Source organism: Pongo pygmaeus, chromosome X, assembly GCF_028885625.2.
Source record: "Pongo pygmaeus isolate AG05252 chromosome X, NHGRI_mPonPyg2-v2.0_pri, whole genome shotgun sequence".
NCBI lineage: Eukaryota > Metazoa > Chordata > Mammalia > Primates > Hominidae > Pongo > Pongo pygmaeus.
The window spans coordinates 8,992,212-9,015,770 of record NC_072396.2 but is presented as its reverse complement, the minus strand read 5'-3'; the positions used below and the strand labels follow the sequence as shown (position 1 = coordinate 9,015,770).

The window sequence follows — 23,559 nt, the reverse complement described above, 5'->3', positions numbered from 1 at the left end:
GAAGGGAGTAAAGTCAGGTGGCCGTCATGGCGACAGAATGATTCGATAATTCTTGAAAATGTACTATGCAGTAAGACAACTAAATGTTGTTAGCTGCAAGAACATATCAAAAAGGTTCTAAGATCCCTTAGACATCCTAAAGAATAAAGTTGTCATAAAGATAGATATCCCAGGAGAAGGGACATATCTGGGACAGAGAAATTCAGCAGGCAGGTGGAAAAGATGGTCTGCAGCTTAGCCAGGGATTAGAGAGAGACTGGAAAAACATTTGCTTAGCAGCAATATGCTAATCATCCAAGTCAAGATACCCCCATTGCTATGGTTATGCACTGAGATGAAAAGTTTACAATACAAGCTTGAAATAAATGCATGTCATGGCAGAACAGGAGTCAAAGACTGACTTGGTGAAGTTCCAGATCCACCAGGAAAGCTGAGGATCTTAGAATAAGAATGTCCAAGGGATTTGCATATCTATCAAAACCACCTCTTTTCTCTGTCTCTCTATGTGGCCTTTTCTAATATGAAATGTAGAAAGCAGCAGATAATTCAGAGAGAAACCTGAGATCAGATTGTAGTCCCAGGCAACTAATTTAATATTCCTTAGATTCAATTATCTCCTGTTCAACATGTAGATAATTAACCCTTTACCCACTTCACAAACTCACAGTGAGGATCAGATGAGACAAATTTATTGTAAACTAAAGGTCACTACTCAGCCATGACCCATCAGTAATAAAGGAGACTGCAATAGGTACGGTAAACATTTTCTCCAGAAACTGGTTTTTTTTAGATTAATGACTTTTGACCATATATAAATATGCTTTAAAAAAAGTATTCAATTCCATCCATCCAAATCTTTGATGACTTTAAAATTTTCTTAAACAAGACTTACCATGAATTAAGATCAAAATGAAACAGGAGTTGAAATTCAACCATGTTAACATGCATCAAACCTTATTTGCATTTGGTGTTTGCACATTTTCCAGTTTCTTCTGTGTTTAAACTTACAAAATGGAAGAAGAAATAGAGCATTCTTAACTAGCTTTTGAAATGAGTTTTCAAGGCTTTCAGCAAATGACCATTGTGGACAGAAAATGCTATTAATGGTAATTGGTGTTCTTGGTGTTGATGGCATTCACCATCATGGAGCCATAGATTCTATTTCATTCAGTTAATTTTGCATATTCTATTAGTATTACAAATTTCTTTACAAATTCCCTTTCTGAAATGCCTGCTATTTTGAACTGTGGCTCTTCAATGTATCAGTTGCCAGACAACTTGCATATACAGAAGGTGATAAAGAAATCAGAATGATTAACTGCTTTAAAATGAAACACCTGTGAGAAACTTTTGAAGCAGCACACTCACTCATGCCAAAACCAAACATTATAAATTCATTATTTTCTAATGTTAAGCCATTAAGACTATAGGGGAATGCTTGAGCAATTGATTGGGGAATCCAAAAGACTTGAACTTTGGAAATCACTCTTAGGAGATTTCACATGAAGAGATTTTGCTTTGCAGTGTTTTCCTTAAATGAAAAACTCCCTGAGAAAGAAGGAAGATCAAATCTGGAAACCATGTTATAATGACCTTAAGATATATCAATAGACACAGAGCGTGATAAAAAATGGGAAAATGACTTGAAACTCTTTATAATGATCTCCTAGTGTGAATTCCATGTTAACCTCAAGTGAAACAACCTTGTAACATGATTTATTCAAAAGAATGCACATGAAATGATTGCTCTAGAGATTACTAGGGAATAAGCCACTTGTTACAGAATCAGGAATCACTTTAGACTGTCTTATTAAAAAAAAAAAAAGTTAAAAGAAAAAGGAGCAAATAGCTGAACGGAGTGTCAGAAGACTTCAGATGTGAAACCCTGTATGGAGAGGCCACTTTTATGAAAGGAAATCTCAGTTGTCATCAGATCAGATTCATCTCTTCCATATTTGTTCTTCCTCAACTTTTACTTCAATTTGAGTCACACGCAGATTGTTTTAATTGATACGGTCCTGTTTCAGGTGTCCCCCTGAAGCCCAGAAAAGAGTTACGATTTACAGAACTGCAGTCTGGACAGCTGGAGGTTAAGTGGTCCTCGAAATTCAATATTTCTATTGAGCCTGTGATCTATGTGGTACAAAGAAGATGGAATTATGGAATCCATCCTAGCGAAGATGATGCCACTCACTGGCAGACAGTGGCCCAGGTAAGAACCTCATATAGACTTTGATTTTCATCCTGGAGGTAGTGTCTGCTACATACCTACGCACATAAAATTAACTTGCTATGCCCCAAAATAGCTTGACTACAGAAATAAATTACTCAGATATGAAATGAACATCATAGGGGTCTTCTAAAGAGAGGATGAGGTTCATAGATACAAATGAACGTGCTCAGAAACTTGACCATTGGCTTAATTTGTTCAAATACACATGGAAGGGAGATAATTTTATAACCTGATTATTCACATGTATTTTCTCCAAGAACCACATTTTCCTCAGCTAAACTCAAAGCCAACTAGAGTAAGGGAAATGCAACATTATAAGGACTAATTTGACATTTAATAATCTAAATGCCTTCTCTTCTGTTTCTCCTGCATTTACACCTTTATTCCACCCACAAACTTTAGGAGCATGGGATAAGATTTGTATCACAAAATTACTTAGTGGGACATAGCCAGCAGCCCATAAATCTTCACTAAGTGCTTTCTTCTTTGTCTTAGTCAACTTAAAAACTGATATACCACCTGCATGACAACACTCCCAGAGAGTGCTTCCTCCTCTTCTGTCTTGTTGATGAGAAAAGCAAAATATTTTCTTTCTTTTTAAGAGCTGTTAAATCCAGTACCAGCTGCTACCCCCCTCCCCCCCCCCACAAAAACCCTACATGGATATAAAAAGTAACAGATTCTGAATGTGAAACTGTTTCATGCCTTTAGACAACTAAAATGCCTTCTCCACATCTATGTCTATACGAAAAAAATCTCACCTTCTGTTGATTAGATCATTTTTTTCCAAGGACTAGATTCCTATTTTTTTTTCAGTAAATGTAAAATAAATGTCAATATTTAGGTGTTTGGGAAAAGAATATCTTCTAAATAGCAGTATCTCAAAGGGGTTAAGCACTAAAGTAAAACAATGTAAAGACCCCAAAATAAATAAGAAGTTTGATGTAAAAACACAACATTAAATTAGAAAAAAAAAACTGGTTAAATAAATTTAGTAATTCTATTCTATACCTATATTTTATATAAAAAAATTTGCTTCAGTAAAACATAAAGCTAATCAGAATACAGCCTGAAATTCCATTTGATTTACACGGCATGCTTTCATAAATCATGGTACAGATTCATTTCTAATTTTTCCAAATTACTTAAAGATTTATGAAAGTAACCAGCAATAAGATCATCTCTTTTATCTCCAAAAGATTTTTGGAAAGTGAAAAGCTCTTTTATTATTGTTGCTGGTATTATTTTTTACTGTTAATGCTACATGTAATACTTCCTTCTCTGCTAAACGCTGTGGATACCATGCTGACTTTAAGCTTTTTAAATTCACAGCTGAAACTCTAAATGATGAAGTTGAAAGTGTTTTCTCAAAGTCTGCCAAATCAGGTAGAAAGCCACATGTAAGAGTTCATATTCTTCCTTTGATCTCAGAAATGTTCAGCTTCTTTTAGATATTGATGTAAACATGACAGTCATTTTCACATTAAGTTATTTTAAGCTGAGGTTATTATAATCTGAAGTTTGGGAGTGTTCAAATCCAGTCCTGTTTCCTTAGTTTCATCCACAGATCCAAGTTGAGTTCGGCACCTGGTGTAGATGAGGGCATAGACTGTAGATGGTTATTTCTTGGAATTCAAGGCAAAGGTTTTCAGATCTACCAATGGAAACAAAACACAGAACATTGTTGAAAGCAGGTATATAGTATGAAGACTGTTAAAGTTATTTGATATCTTAAAATTGTAGCACTAGATACAGCAAAACCTTCTGATCTTCCCCAGTGTCTATTTTTTTCCTTTTGGGCATTTTATTGAACAAATATATGCTAACACATCTCACCCTTTTAGATCAGGACTGGTTCTTCATAGATGTTATGTGACTTACTCAAGAGATTTTTAAACAGTGGCTTGGGTTATAATTTACTTCCAGAAATTGCTAGTGGGTTGCATGTGGGTTGTTATACCTATTTTACAGTTATATTTGGCATGTGAGTTAAAAAGACATTTTCTTTCTATAATCTGAAGATGATTTCATCTTCTTGCTGTAATGTAACAATTACTATACATAAATATTCTGTATTGATTGAATATCTCAAATGCTGTAATTAGTCACCAGATTTAAAAATAGCCCAAGCTCTTGTCATAAGGTTTTGACTTCAAGAGATGTTTAATTCTTTGGGGTGAAATATCAGTGGTTCTTTGTTCCCTGACAGCTCTCTTCATAACTGGGCATGATAAGACCCTCTTATCAGGAGGAAGACAGACTGAGTTGCATTGGCTGATGGGTTAGTTATTTTTCTAAACAGATCCAACTAACATGTCGGAATAAAAATTGACATGTTCCCTGTGCTCTGTGACATGTCCCCTCAGACCACAGACGAGCGAGTTCAACTGACTGACATAAGACCCAGCCGATGGTACCAGTTTCGAGTGGCTGCTGTGAATGTGCATGGAACTCGAGGCTTCACTGCCCCCAGCAAACACTTCCGTTCTTCCAAAGGTCAGTCTTCCTTTTCTTCCCAGACACAGAATACTATCCTTGCTCCCAGGCACACATGGAATGCAGATTCACTGTCTCTATGTTCATATTTATAATTAGTCAACAGGTGGCTTTGCTGTTTTAGAGAATAGGACCAGATATGTTTGAAGGTACCATGTACATTTATGGCTAAGTACAAAATTGGAATTTTACCTGCAGTATATCATAGAAGATAACATAAGGGAGTTTTTTTAAACTTTGAAGTGGTGCGGGGTTTTCATTATCAACATCTGTTGAGATTTTGCTTTAAGATATTCTGTATCAAACACCATTCAATTGATTTTCAAAGAGAAAGACTGAATTTTAGCTATTCTAGACAAAATAGCCTTTCTTGAAATAATTGTTAAATTGAAAGTGAATTTGACTCCTACGTTTGCTTTATAACATCTAGAATTTAAACCCCTCCTGAGTCATTTAATCATTGCTATAATTTTGTTCAGTTCTGACTGCCTTGATATTTTAAAACCTCTGTGTAATCAGATGAACAGTGTGTTACATTTGTGGTTAATCTGTGATGGTTGAGGGACATAATTTGACCAGCTATTAATAATATCTTCAGGTTTATTTTTCTAGTTGCATCCATATGGCTGTGTACCTTCCAAATTAATTAGACATCTGCTTGACTAATTATACGGATCTGGTTTCATAAATACAGATTAGTTACATTGTTCTCTTACTAATAACAAGTCATCTTCTTACACAGAAGCTAATTTAAATTTATTTTATTTGAAGTAAATTTATTTATTGTGACATTAACGAATACTGTAACCTTACATTTAAAAGCCTCATTTTTTAAAAAAACAAACAAACAAACAAAAAAACACTTTTTTTTTCTCCCCAGGGAGGCAAATTCATGAATTAAGCAAACTTTAAAGTGAAATTGTAAATAAAGACATCAAACCTTGTCTTAAGACTCTGTCTCCAAGTGATTTGAAAATTTAGAGAGGCAAGTGAAATAAATAATTAATTGTGAGTTAGGAGGTAGTTATCAATAAAAAGCCTCAGAATGCTTCACCTTGGGTTTCATGGTTCAAATGTGATCCAGAGATGTTCTGGTCAAAATGTATTACCATCTGTTCAGTTGCCTACAGGATGTGGGCTGGTGCTCTGTGAATAAGACTGCAAAATCAGACCTCAGACAGAAGTGGTTCTCCGCCTCTAGAGACAGATGCTGAATTAATTTCCTGTAAGAGTTGCAGTGGCACCTCCTGCCTGGTGGAGGTGACCAGGGTGGTTTTGCTCTCATGATTTGTTACAGAGCCTTACTATCACAAGATCCTCAGGATCTGGGCAGAGATCCTTTGACAGCCCCAGGGTCATGAGAGTGCTAACTGAAAGTAGGGAGGCCAAGCTGTCCTGACACTTTCTAGTATATCGGAGCAACTTGTAATCTAGAATGGAAGCTGCATCTCCCAAATTTAAGTGGATTTTTATTGAATGAAAATGCAACTATTGCAGTTTTCATTAAAATGTTGTTCTGTCACTGTTACAAATATACCCAAAATTCACATTCCATATGTCTCATTGTGAGGAGCATCCCAAACTTCAGTTCTTGCAATTTTACAAACCAAAAATGTCTGTACAGAATTCATGGAAGATTCCATTGTATTTTCAGTGAAGATGAGTCCTAGAATGATGGGAGTTTAACATATCAGCCAAAAGGTGGTAGACATTCCCTCTATGATATCTTTAAAGTAGACTTAATCACTAACAAGATGGGACAACATCTTTCCACACTTTTCTCTTTCTCACCAAACGTTGAAAAGAGCCTCACTGGGAAAAATGTTTTAAAGAACTTTATTGAAATATAATTTCTATACCATAAAAATCACTTATTTTAAGTGTACAGTTGAGTGATTTTTAGTATTTACTGACTTGTGCAACCATCACCATCATCTAGTTTTGGAATGAGTGCATCACCCCAATAAGATCCTTCATAGCTTACCAGGAAAATTTAAAGGTAGAAATAAAGTTAATTCTGTGTCTTTTGCCTCTTTTATTACCCATGTATCTGACCTGCAGTCCTATAGAGTGGGAGTATCCTGCAGCTTGGTACTTAATCTATTCCTTAGAAAAGCCTATTTGGAAAAAAAAAAAAAAAAAAAAAAGGGCCAAAAGCATAGCAGTCACAGTGATCGATAAATGATTACTCTCTTTCTGGAAATATGAGCATCCCCAGGGAAATTAAGGACTTTCCCCTTAAGCACTCTTTCTCTCAATAACCTCCACTTGAGTAATCAGCAATGCTGCTCTTGCAGCAATTTGTGGCAAAAGAGGCCTGCAGTCATTCTCAACTCTAAACATTTTCTGCAAGCCACCGCAAATCCTCAGATCTGCCTTGATTCACCTTTCCCTGTGTTTCCCCTAATCAGCTCAGTTCTGTCTTTAACTGGGAATTGTATTAGCTTCCTAATCACATCCCCACTTCTGCCTCCTGGCTTCTGCCTTAAGGCTTCTGGATTCTGTTTCCTGATCCTGGCCCCTCATTCCTGCTTTCGGATACCCACTTCCGGATCCTGGGTTTCAGACCCTGGCCTCTCATCCCTGCTTCCGGATTTCCACTTCTGGATCCCCTCCTTTTTAGTCTTCTCTCAACACAGCCACCTGAGTGATTCTACTAAAATCTGAGCCACTTCCCGACAGTTTTTTGCTCAACGTGTCCCAGCAGCTTCCCCCGTCTGATTCAGAGTAGAAGCCATGTTCTTTACAATGGATTTTAAGACCCAGTTGACCCCCCTTTCTCCTTCCTCTTAGACTTCATCGCTACCCTCCCTGTTTTCCTGCTCAACATGCTAGGCTCCTCTGTGTTCTCTGAATACTATAATCTTTACCTTGCTTCAGGATATTGGCATTTACCTGGTCCTGGACCAGGGATATGCTCTTCCTTCAGATTGTTGAAAGGCTGGCTGGCTCACCTTCTTTATACAAATATCTCTATTCCAGCAAAACCATCTTTAGCCATGCTACTTATATGTATAAACAAACAAGCAAACAAATCCACATTGCCCGTGTTGTATTTTTGTTCTTATTTTCTGTTATGACTGTCTACCTTGCCTTAGTATTTTGCTTGTTAATCTTGTCCACTGTTTCTCCTTGCATCCAATTAGGATGAATGTGTGTGTCTGTTTCTGTGTTTCGTAAGACCAGATATGTTTTCTTTTTTACTTCTTATTCCCACTGCCTAGAACAGTACCTGACACATAGTAGCTGCTCAACAAATCCTTGTTCAATATATGAGGAAATGAAACAAGAGTAATAAAAAGAGAAGGTAAAGACAGAAAATGTTGTGTTGTTGTTTCTACCTTTAAATTTTCTCAGTAAGGGATGAAGGATCAATCTTTTTGGGTTGATGGACTCATTCTAGAACCCAGTGATGGTGATGGTTACACAACACAGTAAATATAAGAATGTCAGTGAGCACTTAAGATGAGAGAATTTTATGGTATGGAAATTATATATTTCAAAAAAGTTGTTAAAGACACTTTTTCCCAGTGAGGCTCTTTTCTACATTTGATGAGCTTGAGGAAGGTAGGGAAAGATGTGGCAGCATCTTGTTAGTGTACTGGTTAAGTCTCCTTTAGACATATCCTGGAGGGAGTGTCTTCCACCATTTTACTGATTTGTTAAACTCCCGTAATTCTGTGATGCATCTTTACGGAAAACATAATGGAATCTACTATGAATTCAGTGCTTACATTTTTGGTTTGTAAGACTGCAAGAACTAACATTTGGGATGCACCTCAAATTGAGACATATGGAAATGTAAATTTTTGGTGTTGTATTAGTCTGTTTTCATGCTGCTGATAAAGACATACCCAAAACTGGGAACAAAAAAGGCTTAATTGGACTTAGAGTTCCACATGGCCGGGGAGGCCTCAGAATCATGGTGGGAGGCGAAAGACTCTTCTTACATGGTGGCAGCAAGAGAACATGAGGAAGAAGCAAAAGCAGAAACCCCTGATAAACCCATCAGATCTCGTGAGACTTACTCACTATCACTAGAATAGCACGAGAAAGACCTGTCCCTATGATTCAATTACCTCCCTCTGGATCCCTCCCACAACATGTGGGAATTCTGGGAGATACAATTCAAGTTGAGATTTCGGTGGGGACACAGCCAAACCATATCAGGTGTATTTGTCAAAGTGAGAGATAGAACAACATTTTCATAATAACTGCAATGACCGTGGTGTTTCAGAAAATGGTGCATTTTCATTCAATAAATGCCCATTTATCCCTGTTTGCTCCAGAACTGAAACTGTGCCAGTCTTCCAGTGGTTTAAAATTACTTTTAAAAAACAGTCACCACTTCCAAGGTAGTAGTCTGTGCAAGGAGTAAGCAATTATCTATTGTATTTGGTTTGGGTAGAGAGACAGTGTTGATAACTTAAGGCTGGGTCAAGGAAAGCAGGAAGGGTTTTTATTTTTATTTTTTTCATCTACCATGAATATCTCAGCAAATAAAAGTAAAATTAAACAGCAAAAATAGATAAAATGAGTTCCAGTTAGTTTAGGCTCACTGCATAGGATTCATGGACTATAAAGCTGATTTTCATGGAAAAGCCAAACTTCTTGTCCTTATCTTCTTTATAGTTATTTTAAAACACAAAATTAGTCCGTGTTTGGCAAAATGGATTGACTACTATTTAATTTCTTCTTAACTCATTTATTTTCCCATAACTTATACCTAATTTAACATAACTATTTTTATAGAAAATTCTAAGTTATTCATAGATTAGTAAATTAGTTTCATGCTTTTCCTTTTCGTGGGGAATACCATTTCTGAGTATTTTTATTGCTACCTCTTACCCCTCCCAGAAAAAATGCATAAATATAGGATGGGCAAAATCATTAATTTTTTAAGAGTTTTGGATAATTTTTATATTTGCCTACTTAAATTGTTTATACTGTATTTCTTCCTGGTACTTGAGACGGGAAATTGGCTTTGAAATTAAAGATGCATAATAGTTTAATAGATTAATGACTAGTGCTCATTTCTACTTTTTCTCTTTATTTAGAATGTGGGACTGCATCTTTGCACATAGTAAGTTACCTTCACAGGTCATTCCTGGGGGTCTACCTAAAGTTTTCTATCCCATTCCATTTGGAACAAACAACATGAAACCTCTGAGCACAAGATGTTGATATGTCTGCATATTCCTACATAAGTTGATATTTGCTGCTTTGAAACACAGATTTCAACAAATAGAGATTGCCCATCAAAGATCAGACACCTTCAGAACCTGATCCAAGTGAAGGCTTTGAGTGTGAGCAGTTTACTTAGGAAGTGATCCAGGAATGTGGTAGGTAAGCAGGGAAGTAGGACAGGGTGTAGAAGGAATACAGTAAAGGGTGAATTATTTACCATAGGCAACCTAAGCTTCCTCTCCATGGGGCACTCAGGGAGCTACCGTGAAGCACACATACCTCAGAACTCCTCTCTGGAGGGGGGTTAAGGGTGTTCAAGTCAGTCTTTGTCTGCAGCTGTTCCTAGCGTATCTGGTCTGCGTGCTGGCAGAGCTTGCTCTGAGCCCAGACACAGCCTTAGGTGAGGAGGTGTGGGAGGGCATTCAGAAGTTGAGCTGATGTGTCCTGAAAACAGCATAGCACAAGAAAGTCAGGGTGGGACCCTGAAAACATCTGTTGTTTACCTCTTGTTTAACTTGACATCAGCGTGATTCCTGTTACAAAGTGGATCTAATACATTTTGAATTATGGTTTAAAATAAATACATTAATAGTTTCATGAATAAAATGTGGTGAAATCATGAAAGGAATTCCCACATTACTAAATATTCCTAATCTTCTTCCTCTATGGTACAAAGTTAATAATCAGACACAGGCATCCCTTTCTAGCTTCTTTTATTTTTATCTCTCTCATTTCCCAAAATCTGACAAGCTTTACATTATTGTTCACTTCTTGGAATGAGAAGACCACTAATGTCTAACCGACAGAGAGCCCAGATTTTGGGAATGACCAATTTGGAGTCAGGGTTACAAATATAAAAACACCTTTGGGTTCCACGTTGCAGTTGCTTGTCTTTTTCAGTAAATTGGTGTTTAACCTTTCCTTGATATTGCTGATATTTATCAAATGAGTAAAAATAGTTATTTTACAAATAAACATTTGTATTTTTACAAATAAAGTAAATGCAAAATACAAAAATACAGAATATTGCATGCTTAGGACTGGAAATATATATTGCTAAGTAGCTACTACCTATTACAAAATAGTATTTACCAGTTTGCTGAATTTGGGAAATAATGTGTTTGTTTCTGGCTACTGTGACTACATCTATGTGTCAATATGGGTAGTAAAAGAAGGAAGAGTTCTGATTTTGTGGATTGTATAAGGCAAAATCCAAATTCATTTTTTTGATATGTTGCTAAAAGCGGGCAAGCATGTTTGTTCATTTGAAATTAGTCAATATCAATTTGACATCACAAAATAACACACTTTTAAGGGATCTTATGAAGAAACATAAAAATCCAACTTAAATTATCCTTAACCTAGCATATTATCTTTTAGTTATTATATTCATTTCCCTCTAAATTCCAAGTTCTTCATTCATCTTTTTCTCCTTATTTCCCCATGTGCATAGGATACATTACAAAGGAAAAGGAAGCAGACAGCATTGTTTTCACAGCATATAAGTATCACACTGGATGTTATTCCATGCATGCATTACAGAGTGTCAGTAAAACTAGAGCAGACATCACTGATGGTAATAAAGTTCCCTGTTGCCCCGTGGGGACCCATGACTTTTTACTCTGTTCCACAGCTGCTCGGGATGTGCCATTTCCAATGGGCAAAAGGCTTGGCTGTACATATGTCTTGAAACTATTTAATAGTTGGAAATTTGCCTGCAGTGTAGCTTCAGCAGCTTTGCTAAGATTTTTTTTTTTTTTTTTAAGGGAGAGGGAACACTACCCCAACTGCCAAGTCTGGAAAGAAAAAAAAAGGTTTAAATATTATTAGAACCAAACTTCTATTTAGTTGAAAACTTTGTGACACAGTTATATTATTGTTTTTAAAATATAACTGCACTTGACCAAAGTTACATCAAGTATATACCATAAGTATACCTTATGAGGTATTCTTACGATGCGTTTCAGTGCGAAGTTTAATCTATAGACATTATTGGTAGAAATGAAATAAGTAAAATCAACATTCATTTTCTTGAAATAGGTATTGTTCTCCATGTGCACATGTGCATGTTTCTTTATGATGATCTATAATCGTTGCTCTCTTTATAGCCTCATAGGTTTCTGTATTTAACAAATAGTGTTGTCTTAAACCTAGAGGAGCCTGCCTCAGAAAAAGTGATGGCATTTCTGCTGGGACAAGCAGAAGTGGTCTTTTCCCATGAGATTCATGTCAGTGCAATAATAGGCCTGCATTTCTCCAAGGGTGATAAGTGATTTTATTGTCACTTTACCCAACATAGGCTCAAAGTCTTTCCATTGTGTCAAACCTTCGTGCTTGTTACTTTGCCTGTTTGTGGCATGAAACACAAGAGGTTAAGTGACGAAACCTGAAATTTATCTTTCTGAAATCCAAATGTTCTATCTTTCTCTCCTGAAAGCACCCCATGTGATCATCAATAAAAGGAACTATTTTTCCCCAAGGCTGAAATTGGGTATACATGCTAAATATTTAGCATATTTTACATTGGTAATCACACTAATTGTATAGCGTAGAAGGAGCTAATACAGCCTTCCTATTTCAGTTATCTCTGAAAATGTGCTTGCTCTCTGCAGTGTGTTTCTGCAGATAATTGTGAAGATCATAAGGAGGGAGTTGGCATCAAACAGAAAGAGAAGTGAGCTGGGGGAAAATGCCCGGATTTGAGACTTAGAGGAAGGGTTAGGAGAGCACTGGTCTTGTGGTGTGACTCCCATCCTCTCACTTGAAGAAGCAGTAAATCAAACTCTGCTCTTGAAGTAGTGAATCAAACTGTGATCCTCAATTTCCCCATCTCTAAAATAAGAACAATAATGTTAACATTTAATAGACAAAATACAACTGTATATTTGTAAAATTAGGGATAAACAGTGCTCATGTCGAGTTTCCTAAACCTAATGGTTTCACACTTTTTGAAATTCTCCCAACTAGGGGAGAGCAGTCTGTGGCCCAGGGTCCAAATTTGGCCTGCAACCTAGTTTTGCAAATAAAGTTTTATTGGAACATAGCCACACTCATTTGTTTACATATTGTCTGTGGCTGCTTTTGAGCTATGAGGGCAGAGTTGAGTGATTGTAACGGAGACCATATGGTCCACAAAGCCTAAAATCTTTACTATCTGGCCCTTTCCAGAAAAGGCCTATCAATGCCTGCACTAGACTGTTGTAACAGACACTTTTCCCATTAAAAGGCTTTGAATTTTTACATTCTGTAGGGATATTGTCCCTCATTATGATGGTGGAATATATATGTAGAGTGTAGCATGTAGAGGTGTGTATTGTTAGACCGTCAACCCCATTTTTCTCCTTTCCTTTTTGTTCTCACACTCCTTGTTCTGCCATCAATGATGTGAATGACCTTGGACATATATCTTTATCTCTCTGACCCCTAAAACCCTCACCAGTTAAAAAAATGTGAAATAAGTTGTAAAATTCCTTAGGGCTTTATAATAACATATAGAGTTTCCCTCTCTGACTCTCTGGCTCTCATCAGCCACTGTCTATTTATGCATATGTATATCTATATATGTGTATGTGTGTGTGTGTGTGTGTATAAATTTCACATGGAAATCTCCAACTACATTTCAAAATTCTAAAACAATTAAAACATCATGCATAATGAAAGAAAACATTCTGTATAATTCAGCCGAATGAATACACCTTGTTTCATAATGTAGGGAACCAATTCTCAAGGCAGAGAATGGCTTAAATATGGAAACTTGTTAGGACTGAGTAAAATGCTTCAGATTAGAGAAACTAGATTGACCCTGTCTCACCTGAACCCCATAGTGAATAAATGGATAAATGAATGGCTGGTTTACAGAGGAGAATCACGGCAATAAACAGGTGATCGCTGCCATTCTCTTTTGGTTTTGTTTTCTTTTTGTTCTTGTTTTTTTAAGAGCCAGAATCTCACTCTGTCATCCAGGCTGGAATGCAGTGGTGCAGTCATACCTCACTGTAGCCTTGAACTCCCAGACTAAAGCAGTTCTCCTGCCTCAGCCTCCTGAGTAGCTAGGACAACAGGCACACAACACCATGCCCTAGCTAATTTTATATTTTTTTTTCTGTAGAGACAGGGTCTTTCTCTATTACCTAGGCTGGTCTTGAGCTCCTGGCCTCAAACAATCCTCCTGCCTCAGCTTCCCAAGGCACTAAGATTATAGGCGTGGGTCACCATGCCTGACCTGGTTTTACAGTTTTATGGTGATTATTTTGGGGGAGAAAGAGATGGGAGTACCTCATCTTGGTAATGGAAGTTTGCCATTTTGGTATTGTAAACTCAAAATGGGCCTTCCTTTTGAGAAAATGTAAAGAAAATATTATTAATTCATATCTTTTAATGCATTATTTTCTCAAATGTTGTTTTCATAAATTGCGTTGTTTCATGTTTCATAATGTTTCATAAAATAGATGATGTTATTCTAGATTATTATGATAACATCTAAGAAAAATTTTCCAGGGCAGGAAATGGTGTAATGAATAACATAAATTAAAGAAGATGATCAAATTCAGTGACCTTCTTAAATGTTAGAGTTTCTTTAGAAGAGGAGATTATTTTGAGCTTTTCCTTATGAGCCTAGAATATCTGCAATATTCATGTGACTACTTATTTTCAGCATATAGACATTCAGGTGCATTGCCGAGAACACGAACGGCTGTTATTATCTTCACACATTTTAATTCTTCTCTTGCCTTGAAGTGATGATTCAGTTGTAAACTAGGTTCCCTCCCAGAAAGGTTGGTAACTCCCTTTTGTAGGTTAAGGATTGATTCCTACACCAGAGGAAGAGGTGTTGCTTTAATTATTTTATTTCAAACTGGGAAGAACACTCCTTTGATTTTGCAATTAACTTTAGGATCTTGTGATTTAGCAATTCTGATTGACAGGGTTTGAACCTGAAACTGAAATATCACATTACAAATCAAAGCTAACGTTTAGAAGCCTGTCCTTCATTTATTCATTCAGCAATTGCTTACTGAGCACATACTGTGTGCTAGGTGCTCTTCTGGACTCTGGAGATACAGATGTGAAAAAACAGGCAAACATTCCTCCTCTCAGGAAGCTTTCATTATCGTGAATAGAAACAGACAGCAAACAAGGTACCTAATAAGTCAGTTTGTGTATTAGTCACGGTTCTCTAGAGGGACAGAACTAATAGGATAGATGTATATATAATGGGGAGTTTACTAAGGAGTACTGACTCACACAATCACAAGATGAGTTCCCACAATAGGCCATCTGCAAGCTAAGGAGCAGGGAAGCCAGTCCAAGTCCCCAAAACTCCAAAGTAGGGAAGCCGACAGTGCAGCCTTCGGTCTGTGTTCAAAGGTCTGAGTCCCAAAGCTGAAGAACTTGGAGTCTGATGTTCGAGGGCAGGAAGCATCCAGCACGGGAGGAAGATGTAGGCCAGAAGACTAAGCCAGTCTAAATTTTCCACGTTCTTCTCCCTGCTTTTATTCTGGCTGCACTGGCAGCTGATTGGAATGGTGCCCACCCAGATTGAGGGAGGGTCTGCCTTTTCCAGTCCAGTGACTCAAATGTTAATCTCCATGGCAGCACCTTCACAGACATACCCAAGATCAACACTTTGCATCCTTCAATCCAATCAAGTTGACACTCAATATTTACCACAACAGTTAGTAATAAGGGCTTGGAGAATAATAAAGCAAGGCATAATCATGGTGACTTTTTTTTTTTTTTTTTTTTGGGTAAATGGAGCAAAGCATATGTAGCTATTTTAAATAGGGTCACCACCGGCAGCAGGAAAGGAGCCAGCCGTGGAGACATCAGGGAAAGCGTTTAGGCAAAGGGAGAGGAAAAGCCTCAGTAGCATCGCGGTTTTCCTTTCCAAGAAATAGCGTGGGAACCAGTGTGGCTGGGCTGAGGGACGGAGGTGATAAAACGAAAGGTGCTCTGGGAGGTAACTGAGGCACGGGTTGCAAGGCATTCAGGAGACTCCTAGTTTTTTACCCTAAGTAAGGAGATTCTGCACACAGGAGTGACATGGTCTGGCAGTATAGAATCATCAGACTGCTGTATTCAGAAAAACCTCTAGGGAGGCAGTGGAGAGCCCTTGGCACTTGGCCCAGGGCACTGGAAGTGGTAAAAGGCAGTTAAACTCCTGTTACACTTTGAAGGTAGTGCTAAAACACAATTTGCTCAAGAGATATGAGTGGAAAATAAATGTTATGACTTCAAGGGTTGGGGCCAGAGCAACTGGAAAGAGCAATTCCCATATACTGAGATGGTGATGTCAGTGGTGGGCTGTGCGTGGTGGGATATGTGTTGGTGGTGGGCTGTGCATAGGGATCATGATTTTGCTTTGGGACACATTAGTTTTGAAATGCCTCTGAGACCTCCAAGTGGAGCTACTGGAAGGTATTTTTTGAGTATTGATATTTGAATGATTGGATCTGCATTCAGGAGCATAGTCTATGTTAAAGACATCAATTTGAAAGTTATCAGCACAAAGATTTTTTTAAAACTGTGACATCTGATGAGATCCCTAGAGAGTGAGTGTAGATGAGAAGAGAGAGGCCCCTGAATTCAGATGCAGAACACTCTCCTGTCTAGAGATTATGAGATGTTAAGGATCATGGAGCATGGGGCTAAAAAATAGCTTCTGTTGAAACTGAATGAAAATCCAGTAGAGACCAGGCATGGTGGCTCACACCTGTAATCCCAGCACTTTGGGAGGCCAAGGCGAGTGGATCACCTGACGTCAGGAATTCAAGACCAGCCTGGCAAACATGGTGAAACCCCGTCTCTACAAAAATACAAAAATTAGCCAGGCATGATGGCAGATGCCTGCAATGCCAGCTACTTGGGAGGCCGAGGTGGGAGAATCTCTTAAACCAGGCAGGCGGGCAGAGGTTGCAGTGAGCCAAGATCACACCATTGCACTCCAGCCCGGGTGACAGGGCGAGACTCTGTCTCAAAAAAAAAAAAAAAAAAAAAAATCCAGTAGAGTAGTGTCCTGAACACCAAATGAAGCCTGCATTTCTAAGAGAAGGAAGTGATCAGCAGTGTTGTGAATATTGATGACTGGGGGAGTCCTCAGATGGCTCTGCCAAACCTCCATATTGGGGTGCTTCCCATTCCAATAACGACAGGAAAAATACATTTCCTCCTTACATATGTGATGTTCAGACCTCATAGGAGCCACCTGATGCAGTACTTTTGACCTGCAGGTCATCTACCTCATATTACCTGTGTGTTTCATGTAAGATATACATAATCCTTGGTCCCACCTGCACTCAGGGAATCAGCATATCCCAGTATAAGTCTTGGACATTCCAGAGATTCCTGATGTTGATTGAGAATGGCTTGACTCAGAAATACCATTTGATCCAGCAATCTCATTACTGGGTATATACCCAAAGGAATATAAATCATTCTATTATAAAGATGCATGCACACTTGTGTACATTGCAGCACTATTCACAATAGCAAAGACATGGAATCAACCCAAATGCCCATCAACAGTAGACTGGATAAAGAAAATGTGGAACATATCCACCATGGAATACTAAGCAGCCATGAAAAGGAACAAGATCATGTCCTTTGCAGGGACATGGATGGAGCTGGAAGCCATTATCCTCAGCAAACTAATTCAGGAACAGAAAACAAAAGACTGCATGCTCTCAGTTCTAAGTGGGAGCTGAAGGATGAGAACACATGGACACATGCAGGGGAGCAACACACACCAGGGCCTGCTTGGGGGAGGTGGGGAGGTAGAGCATCAGGAAGAACAGCTAAATGGTTGCTGGGCTTAATACCTAGGTGATGGGTTGATTTGTGCAGCAAACCACCATGGCACATATTTACCTCTGTAACAAGCCTGCACATGTACCCTGGAACTGAAAATAAAAGTTAATTTAAAAAAAAAAATGACTTGACTAGCAGTATCACATAATATGCTTTTGATTAGCCTCTTACCTAAAAAATACTATGAAGCTTTCTTATTTTAGAAAATAAAGGAACTAACCTAACTAAATGTCCAGACATGATGTATCATAGAGGAAAGCAAGAAATTTCAAAAAATAACTTATGTTTCCATCATTCCAAAACCACAAATGACTGAGAGTAAAAACATGGATTTTTTTTTTCTCCAGTCTTCTTCATTTATATCAAGTTAGATATGACTTTTTTGAGCCTCCAACACAGATGGTGCTATAATTAGAATTATTGACAGCATCTTCCTGTGATGGCATCTTGAAATGAAACTCTCTGTAAATCACTGGTGGTGAGCAGCATCTCCACTTGCTCAATTTGTAACAGAAAATGAAGTAAAGACCCTCCAGCTTTGCTATATTTAATCTTCTTCATATATGTATTTTCAGTGGAGATTTGTGAGGTGGTAATTCCAGCACCTCATCTTTCTCTTGACAGCTGAGAAGGTTTTCGTTAATAAGACAAACCAGAAATGGTACAATCACAAAAATGAATGCTATCCATAAGTCATCCAGTGTGCAATGTGGATAAAAAATGGTGCAGGTTTTTATTTTTTTTTCTTTTCTGATTTCCCTTTATTGCTCTTAACTGATGCAAGAATCGCTAGCTACAGGGCACGAAGATGAAAACAATTGCTTTTATGAGCTGAATTTCTTTTTCTTTTCAGAGTGTTAAAAGGTGATTCTTTGTTGCTTACCTATTTAATGTCAATTCACACACATTGAATTGTACTATATTTTACTAAAATGTGTCAATTTCAGCACAGTAAAAATTTGGCTGGGTTGCCGTGGTATGGAAATGCCTAAAACGATCCTTCTGTATTACAAATTTGGACCAAACAAATTTATCTTACTGTTTAATACACTATCTTTTAATCTGAGGCTTAACAAGGAGATCTTACTTAACTGCTTGTTTTCAGCTTTGCTTTTCTTTTACTTTTTTTTTTTTTTTTGGAGACAGTGTCTCATTCTCTTGCGCAGGCTGGTATGCAGTGGTGCTAATCACAGCTCACTGCAGCCTAGACCTCCCGGGTTCAAGCGATCCTTCCGCCTCAGCTTCCTGAGTAGCTGGGACCACAGGCATGCACCACCCTGCCCAGCTAATTTTTTATATTTTGTAGAGACAGGGTTTCACTATGTTGCCCAGGCTGTGCTCAAACTCCTGAGCTCAAGAGATCTGCCAGCCTCAGCCTTGCAAAGTGCTGGGATTGCAGACATGAGCCACCATGCCCCTCCACCCGTTTTCAGCTTTTCTATCTATAAAAAGCAATGCTTCACGTGTTGACCATGTAGTCATTACATGCCCAAAGATGTTAGTTTTGTGGAGTCATATGATGTGTCTTTGTACTGGGATTTCAGATCCATCTGCCCCACCAGCGCCGGCTAACCTCCAGCTGGCCAACTCCACCGTCAACAGTGATGGGAGTGTGACCGTCACTATAGTTTGGGATCTCCCCGAGGAGCCGGACATCCCTGTGCATCACTACAAGGTCTTTTGGAGCTGGACGGTCAGCAGTAAGTCTCTTGTCCCAACAAAGAAGAAGCGGAGAAAGACTACGGATGGGGTGAGTGGGAACTGGAGGAAGGATTGTTATTCCCACAGAGGGTATTTCAACTCAAGGCAACTGGCCTGAAAAGAGGCCTCTGCTAAACTGAGAGATGCCATGGATGGAGGAAAGCTTCCCTCCCATTCATTTCTACCGAGGAAGTTCACAGAATGCAGGGGCATGCCAGCTGTTTTGCCTTTTATATTTTAGGCAGAAGCATTTGCATTTAGATCATTGACCTACTCCTATCTAAATGTCAGTCAGAACTCTGGAAATCAAAGGAACAGTTTAAATGATCCACATCTTACCGGTCTGGCCATAGAAAATGATATTATGCAAAATGTGCTTTAATTTTAAGTATTTTTTTTTTTTTTTGAGACAGAGAGAGAGAGAGATCCTTGTAAATGGAAGAGTGGATGTTCATGGCTTTTCTGTTGCGAAGTGTTTCCGTCTGTAATCTAATCACTGAGCAGTAACAGCTTAGGAAGGGCACGTCTCACAATATGTTCTTCTCATTGATTAAAAGGATCTGGAGTGGTTTATTCGTCAGATGCCAAGAAATAAAATCTTCATTGAACCATTTTCTGCAATGAGATTCTTATGATAGCAAGCATCTTGTATTATTTGAAATGCTTACTGCATAAAAATAGTTATTTGGATTCCTTTTAGTATACATTCCTTTATCTTGTCATAAAATTTACATAAATACCTTTTCCTATCACTTATAAAGTTGAATTCCATAAATAAATGTTTAGAAATGAAAAGATAGCAAGGCTAAAGATTTCAATATCTGTGCTCTTCAGAATTATAAAACATGCCTCAAAAAGTCTGTATCATTGATATTTAGCCATTATACTATTTTAACTTTATTTATTTATTTATTTATTTATTTATTTATTTATTTATTTTTGAGACAGAGTCTCGCTCTGTCTCCCAGGCTGGAGTGCAGTGGAGCGATCTCGGCTCACTGCAAGCTCCGCCTCCTGGGTTCACGCCGTTCTCCTGCCTCAGCCTCCCGAGTAGCTGGGACTACAGGCGCCCGCCACCACGCCCGGCTAATTTTTTGTAGTAGAGACGGGGTTTCACCATGTTAGCCAGGATGATCTCGATCTCCTGACCTCGTGATCCGCCCACCTCGGCCTCCCAAAGTGCTGGGATTACAGGCGAGAGCCACCGTGCCTGGCCCCACTTTATTTTTATGAAATTTTATGACAGTTCCATTTTTTATATTGAAGGATTTTGCTACAGATGATAATGGTAGTGCACACTTATCACATGAGCTGGAAGAGCTGAAATTGGGGAATCACTTAGGAATCTAGAGCAAAAAGTGACATGATGAAATGCTGACAGGTCCCGCCCTCCAGCCCCCTGCCCAATACATTATGACAGAAAATAATGAAGCACCTTGAAGCATTTTGTCAGGTTAATTTTTCTTTTGTATAGCATTTGGTGGAAATTTGCTCCTAGAAAATTTAGAACAGATATCAAAGAATTACAATTAGTGCCAATTCATAATTTTTCCAGGTATGCGGCAACATAAATCTCTGTTACTTTATTATAAACAGCTCCCTTTCCTTCGAGAGGTGGTGTCTTAGAGTGGCGAGGGCTCAGAATGATTTATTTCCATGGTATCTGAGACCAATAATTGGTTTAGACACAGTATTTCAAAATACATTTGGCCTTTCTATGAAGTTTATTTTTATTTTTTATTTCATTATATTTTTTGAGACAGGGTCTCACTCTGTTGCCCAGGCTGGAGTGCAGTGGTGCGATCACAGCTCACTGCAGCCACAACCTCCTGGGTTCAATCTTCTCACCTCAGCCTCCTGAGTAGCTGGAACTACAGATGCATACCACCATGCCCAATTAACTTTTTTTTTTTTTTTTTGTAGAGACAGTCTTGCTATGTTGCCCAGGTAGTCTCAAACTCCTGGGCTCAAGCGATCCTCCCACCTCGGGCTCCCAAAGTGCTGGGATTGCAGTCAGGAGTCACCGCACCTGGCCTGAAGTTTATTTTGATCAGTAGTAAAGCTGAATTTTCAGATCCCAAAGATATAGAAAAGTTGGTAAAAGAAATCAGAAGTTGGTATGCTTCATAATGACACACGAGATTTTGCAGTGAAGATGAGAGACGTGGAAGGTTTGTAACGTATTTTGGGTATATTCTCTTAATTTCTAGTTTCAAAATTCTGTGATCCTGGAGAAACTCCAGCCAGACTGTGACTATGTTGTGGAATTGCAAGCCATAACGTATTGGGGACAGACACGGCTGAAGAGTGCAAAGGTGTCCCTTCACTTCACATCCACACATGCAACCAACAACAGTAAGTGACTGTGTCATGTTTTTCAAGATGATTGTGACATGACGGGCGCCATATCACAACAAGGCACAATGGAGGGAGAGTGAATTTTTGATTTGGAATAATTATATGGCAAATCTTCTTACCCACATGCATGTGACTATAGTATTTAAACTACGACGTAGAAAACAGTTTGACTTTTGAATTCTTTCTTACGGTTTTTATCTATTGTAGGTACAATTTTGGTGTTGTAATGGAAATTTAAGAGAACTCATTGTGTCTCATTTTAACAGATTGACTATTTTTATGTTTATATGACGTGCACATATGCATACTGCATACTTGTTTTTCAGGAGAATACGTACAGTTAAACTGTTATAACTTGATGTTATTTCTGCTTCCACTGTTTCTGTAATTTTTGTTGTTGTTGTTGTTGTTTTGTTTTGTTTGGTATTTTTGAGACAGAGTCTAGCTCTGTCACCCAGGCTGGAGTGCAATGGCATGATCTCAGCTCACTGCAACCTTTGCCTCCCGGGTTCAAGCGGTTCTCCTGCCTCAGTCTCCTGAGTAGCTGGGATTACAGGCGCGCACCACCATGCCTGGCTAATTTCTGTATTTTTAGTAGAGACAGGGTTTCACCATGTTGGCCAGGCTGGCCTCGAACTCCTGACCTCAGGTGGTCCACCCACCTCGGCCTCCCAAAGTGCTGGGATTACAGTGTTCTGTATACAATACACTTATTTTTGTGCAATTATTTTACATATTTATCTCCCAAATCGAAGTTGGGCACTTTGAAGGCAGAGACCAAAATAAATCATAGTACTGAGAATAATGTGTGTGTATGTACGCGAGTGGATAGGGGGCACAAAAAGTGGTGTGGCATGCCTGTTTTTCTTAGTACTACACAGTGGTCATAATTACTGCTTGAAAGGTTACCTAATACTCCATTGAGTGAAGTTACTAAATCATTCTCATATTGCTTTTCCTTGTTTCTTTTTTTCTTACCTAATATGTTAGTATGTTTGCTGGGAACTGAGCAAAATAATAGAAGAGTCTTTCTTATATGACACTCATATCTTAGAGAATAAGTTACTTGATGTTTCTGGCTTTGTTCAAACGTCGATACCGGTTAGAACTGCCATGTAGGGGCTCCTAGCAAGGTTTCAGGAAACTGGGACAAATTAAATGAGAGTAGGAGGGAGGAGGCGTTTGTCTCAGGGGCTCCTTCGATGTTGATTTTTTAGGCTAGCAGGACCCCGTCATCATAGCTGCCTTTGATCAGGACAGTGGGCCTCATTCAGAAGGAGAAGAAGAATGTGTTAAACATTTGTCTGAATTTAGGAAAGGCAATGCTGGTCCTGCAGAGTGAGACACAGGGGTTGCTCATAATTACCTTCCACCCCTGGGAAAACGTAGGATCCAAATGGGCAGGTTTGTTTGAAATAATGCTTCAAAAAATGGTCCAGAAACAGAGATTTCTATCTGTTTGAGAAATAGTCTCTTTGGAGATTAAATGGACTTGAAATGGTCAATTTTTATGTGAGTCTCGGTACAATATAAATTTTACCTAAAAGTTCTCATGGAAATACGTTTAGTAACCTCATTCATTTTTAATCCATTCATCCATCTACTCATCACATTGAAATTGTGTGCCTATGAATTATGACATCACTGTGTCTAATGCCAGGAATACTATATTATACTTATATACACACAATATACTGTAATACACTATATACACTATATATACACACTGTATAGCAATATGTTCCATAATTTTCTATAAATAGTATGCACATAGGTAT

The 23,559-nt window shown here is 38.3% G+C and overlaps 1 protein-coding gene across 1 annotated transcript in view; it reads left to right on the top strand.

The window, feature by feature from the left end:
- Positions 1–23,559, top strand: part of ANOS1 (anosmin 1) — a 202,553-nt gene that overhangs the window by 141,398 nt on the left and 37,596 nt on the right. Inside the window, exons 5-8 of the mRNA XM_054472957.2 lie at positions 2,028–2,212; positions 4,600–4,729; positions 19,267–19,472; positions 21,634–21,778. Of these exons, the coding sequence (XP_054328932.1) occupies positions 2,028–2,212; positions 4,600–4,729; positions 19,267–19,472; positions 21,634–21,778 (666 nt within the window). The remainder of the gene's footprint in view (positions 1–2,027; positions 2,213–4,599; positions 4,730–19,266; positions 19,473–21,633; positions 21,779–23,559) is intronic.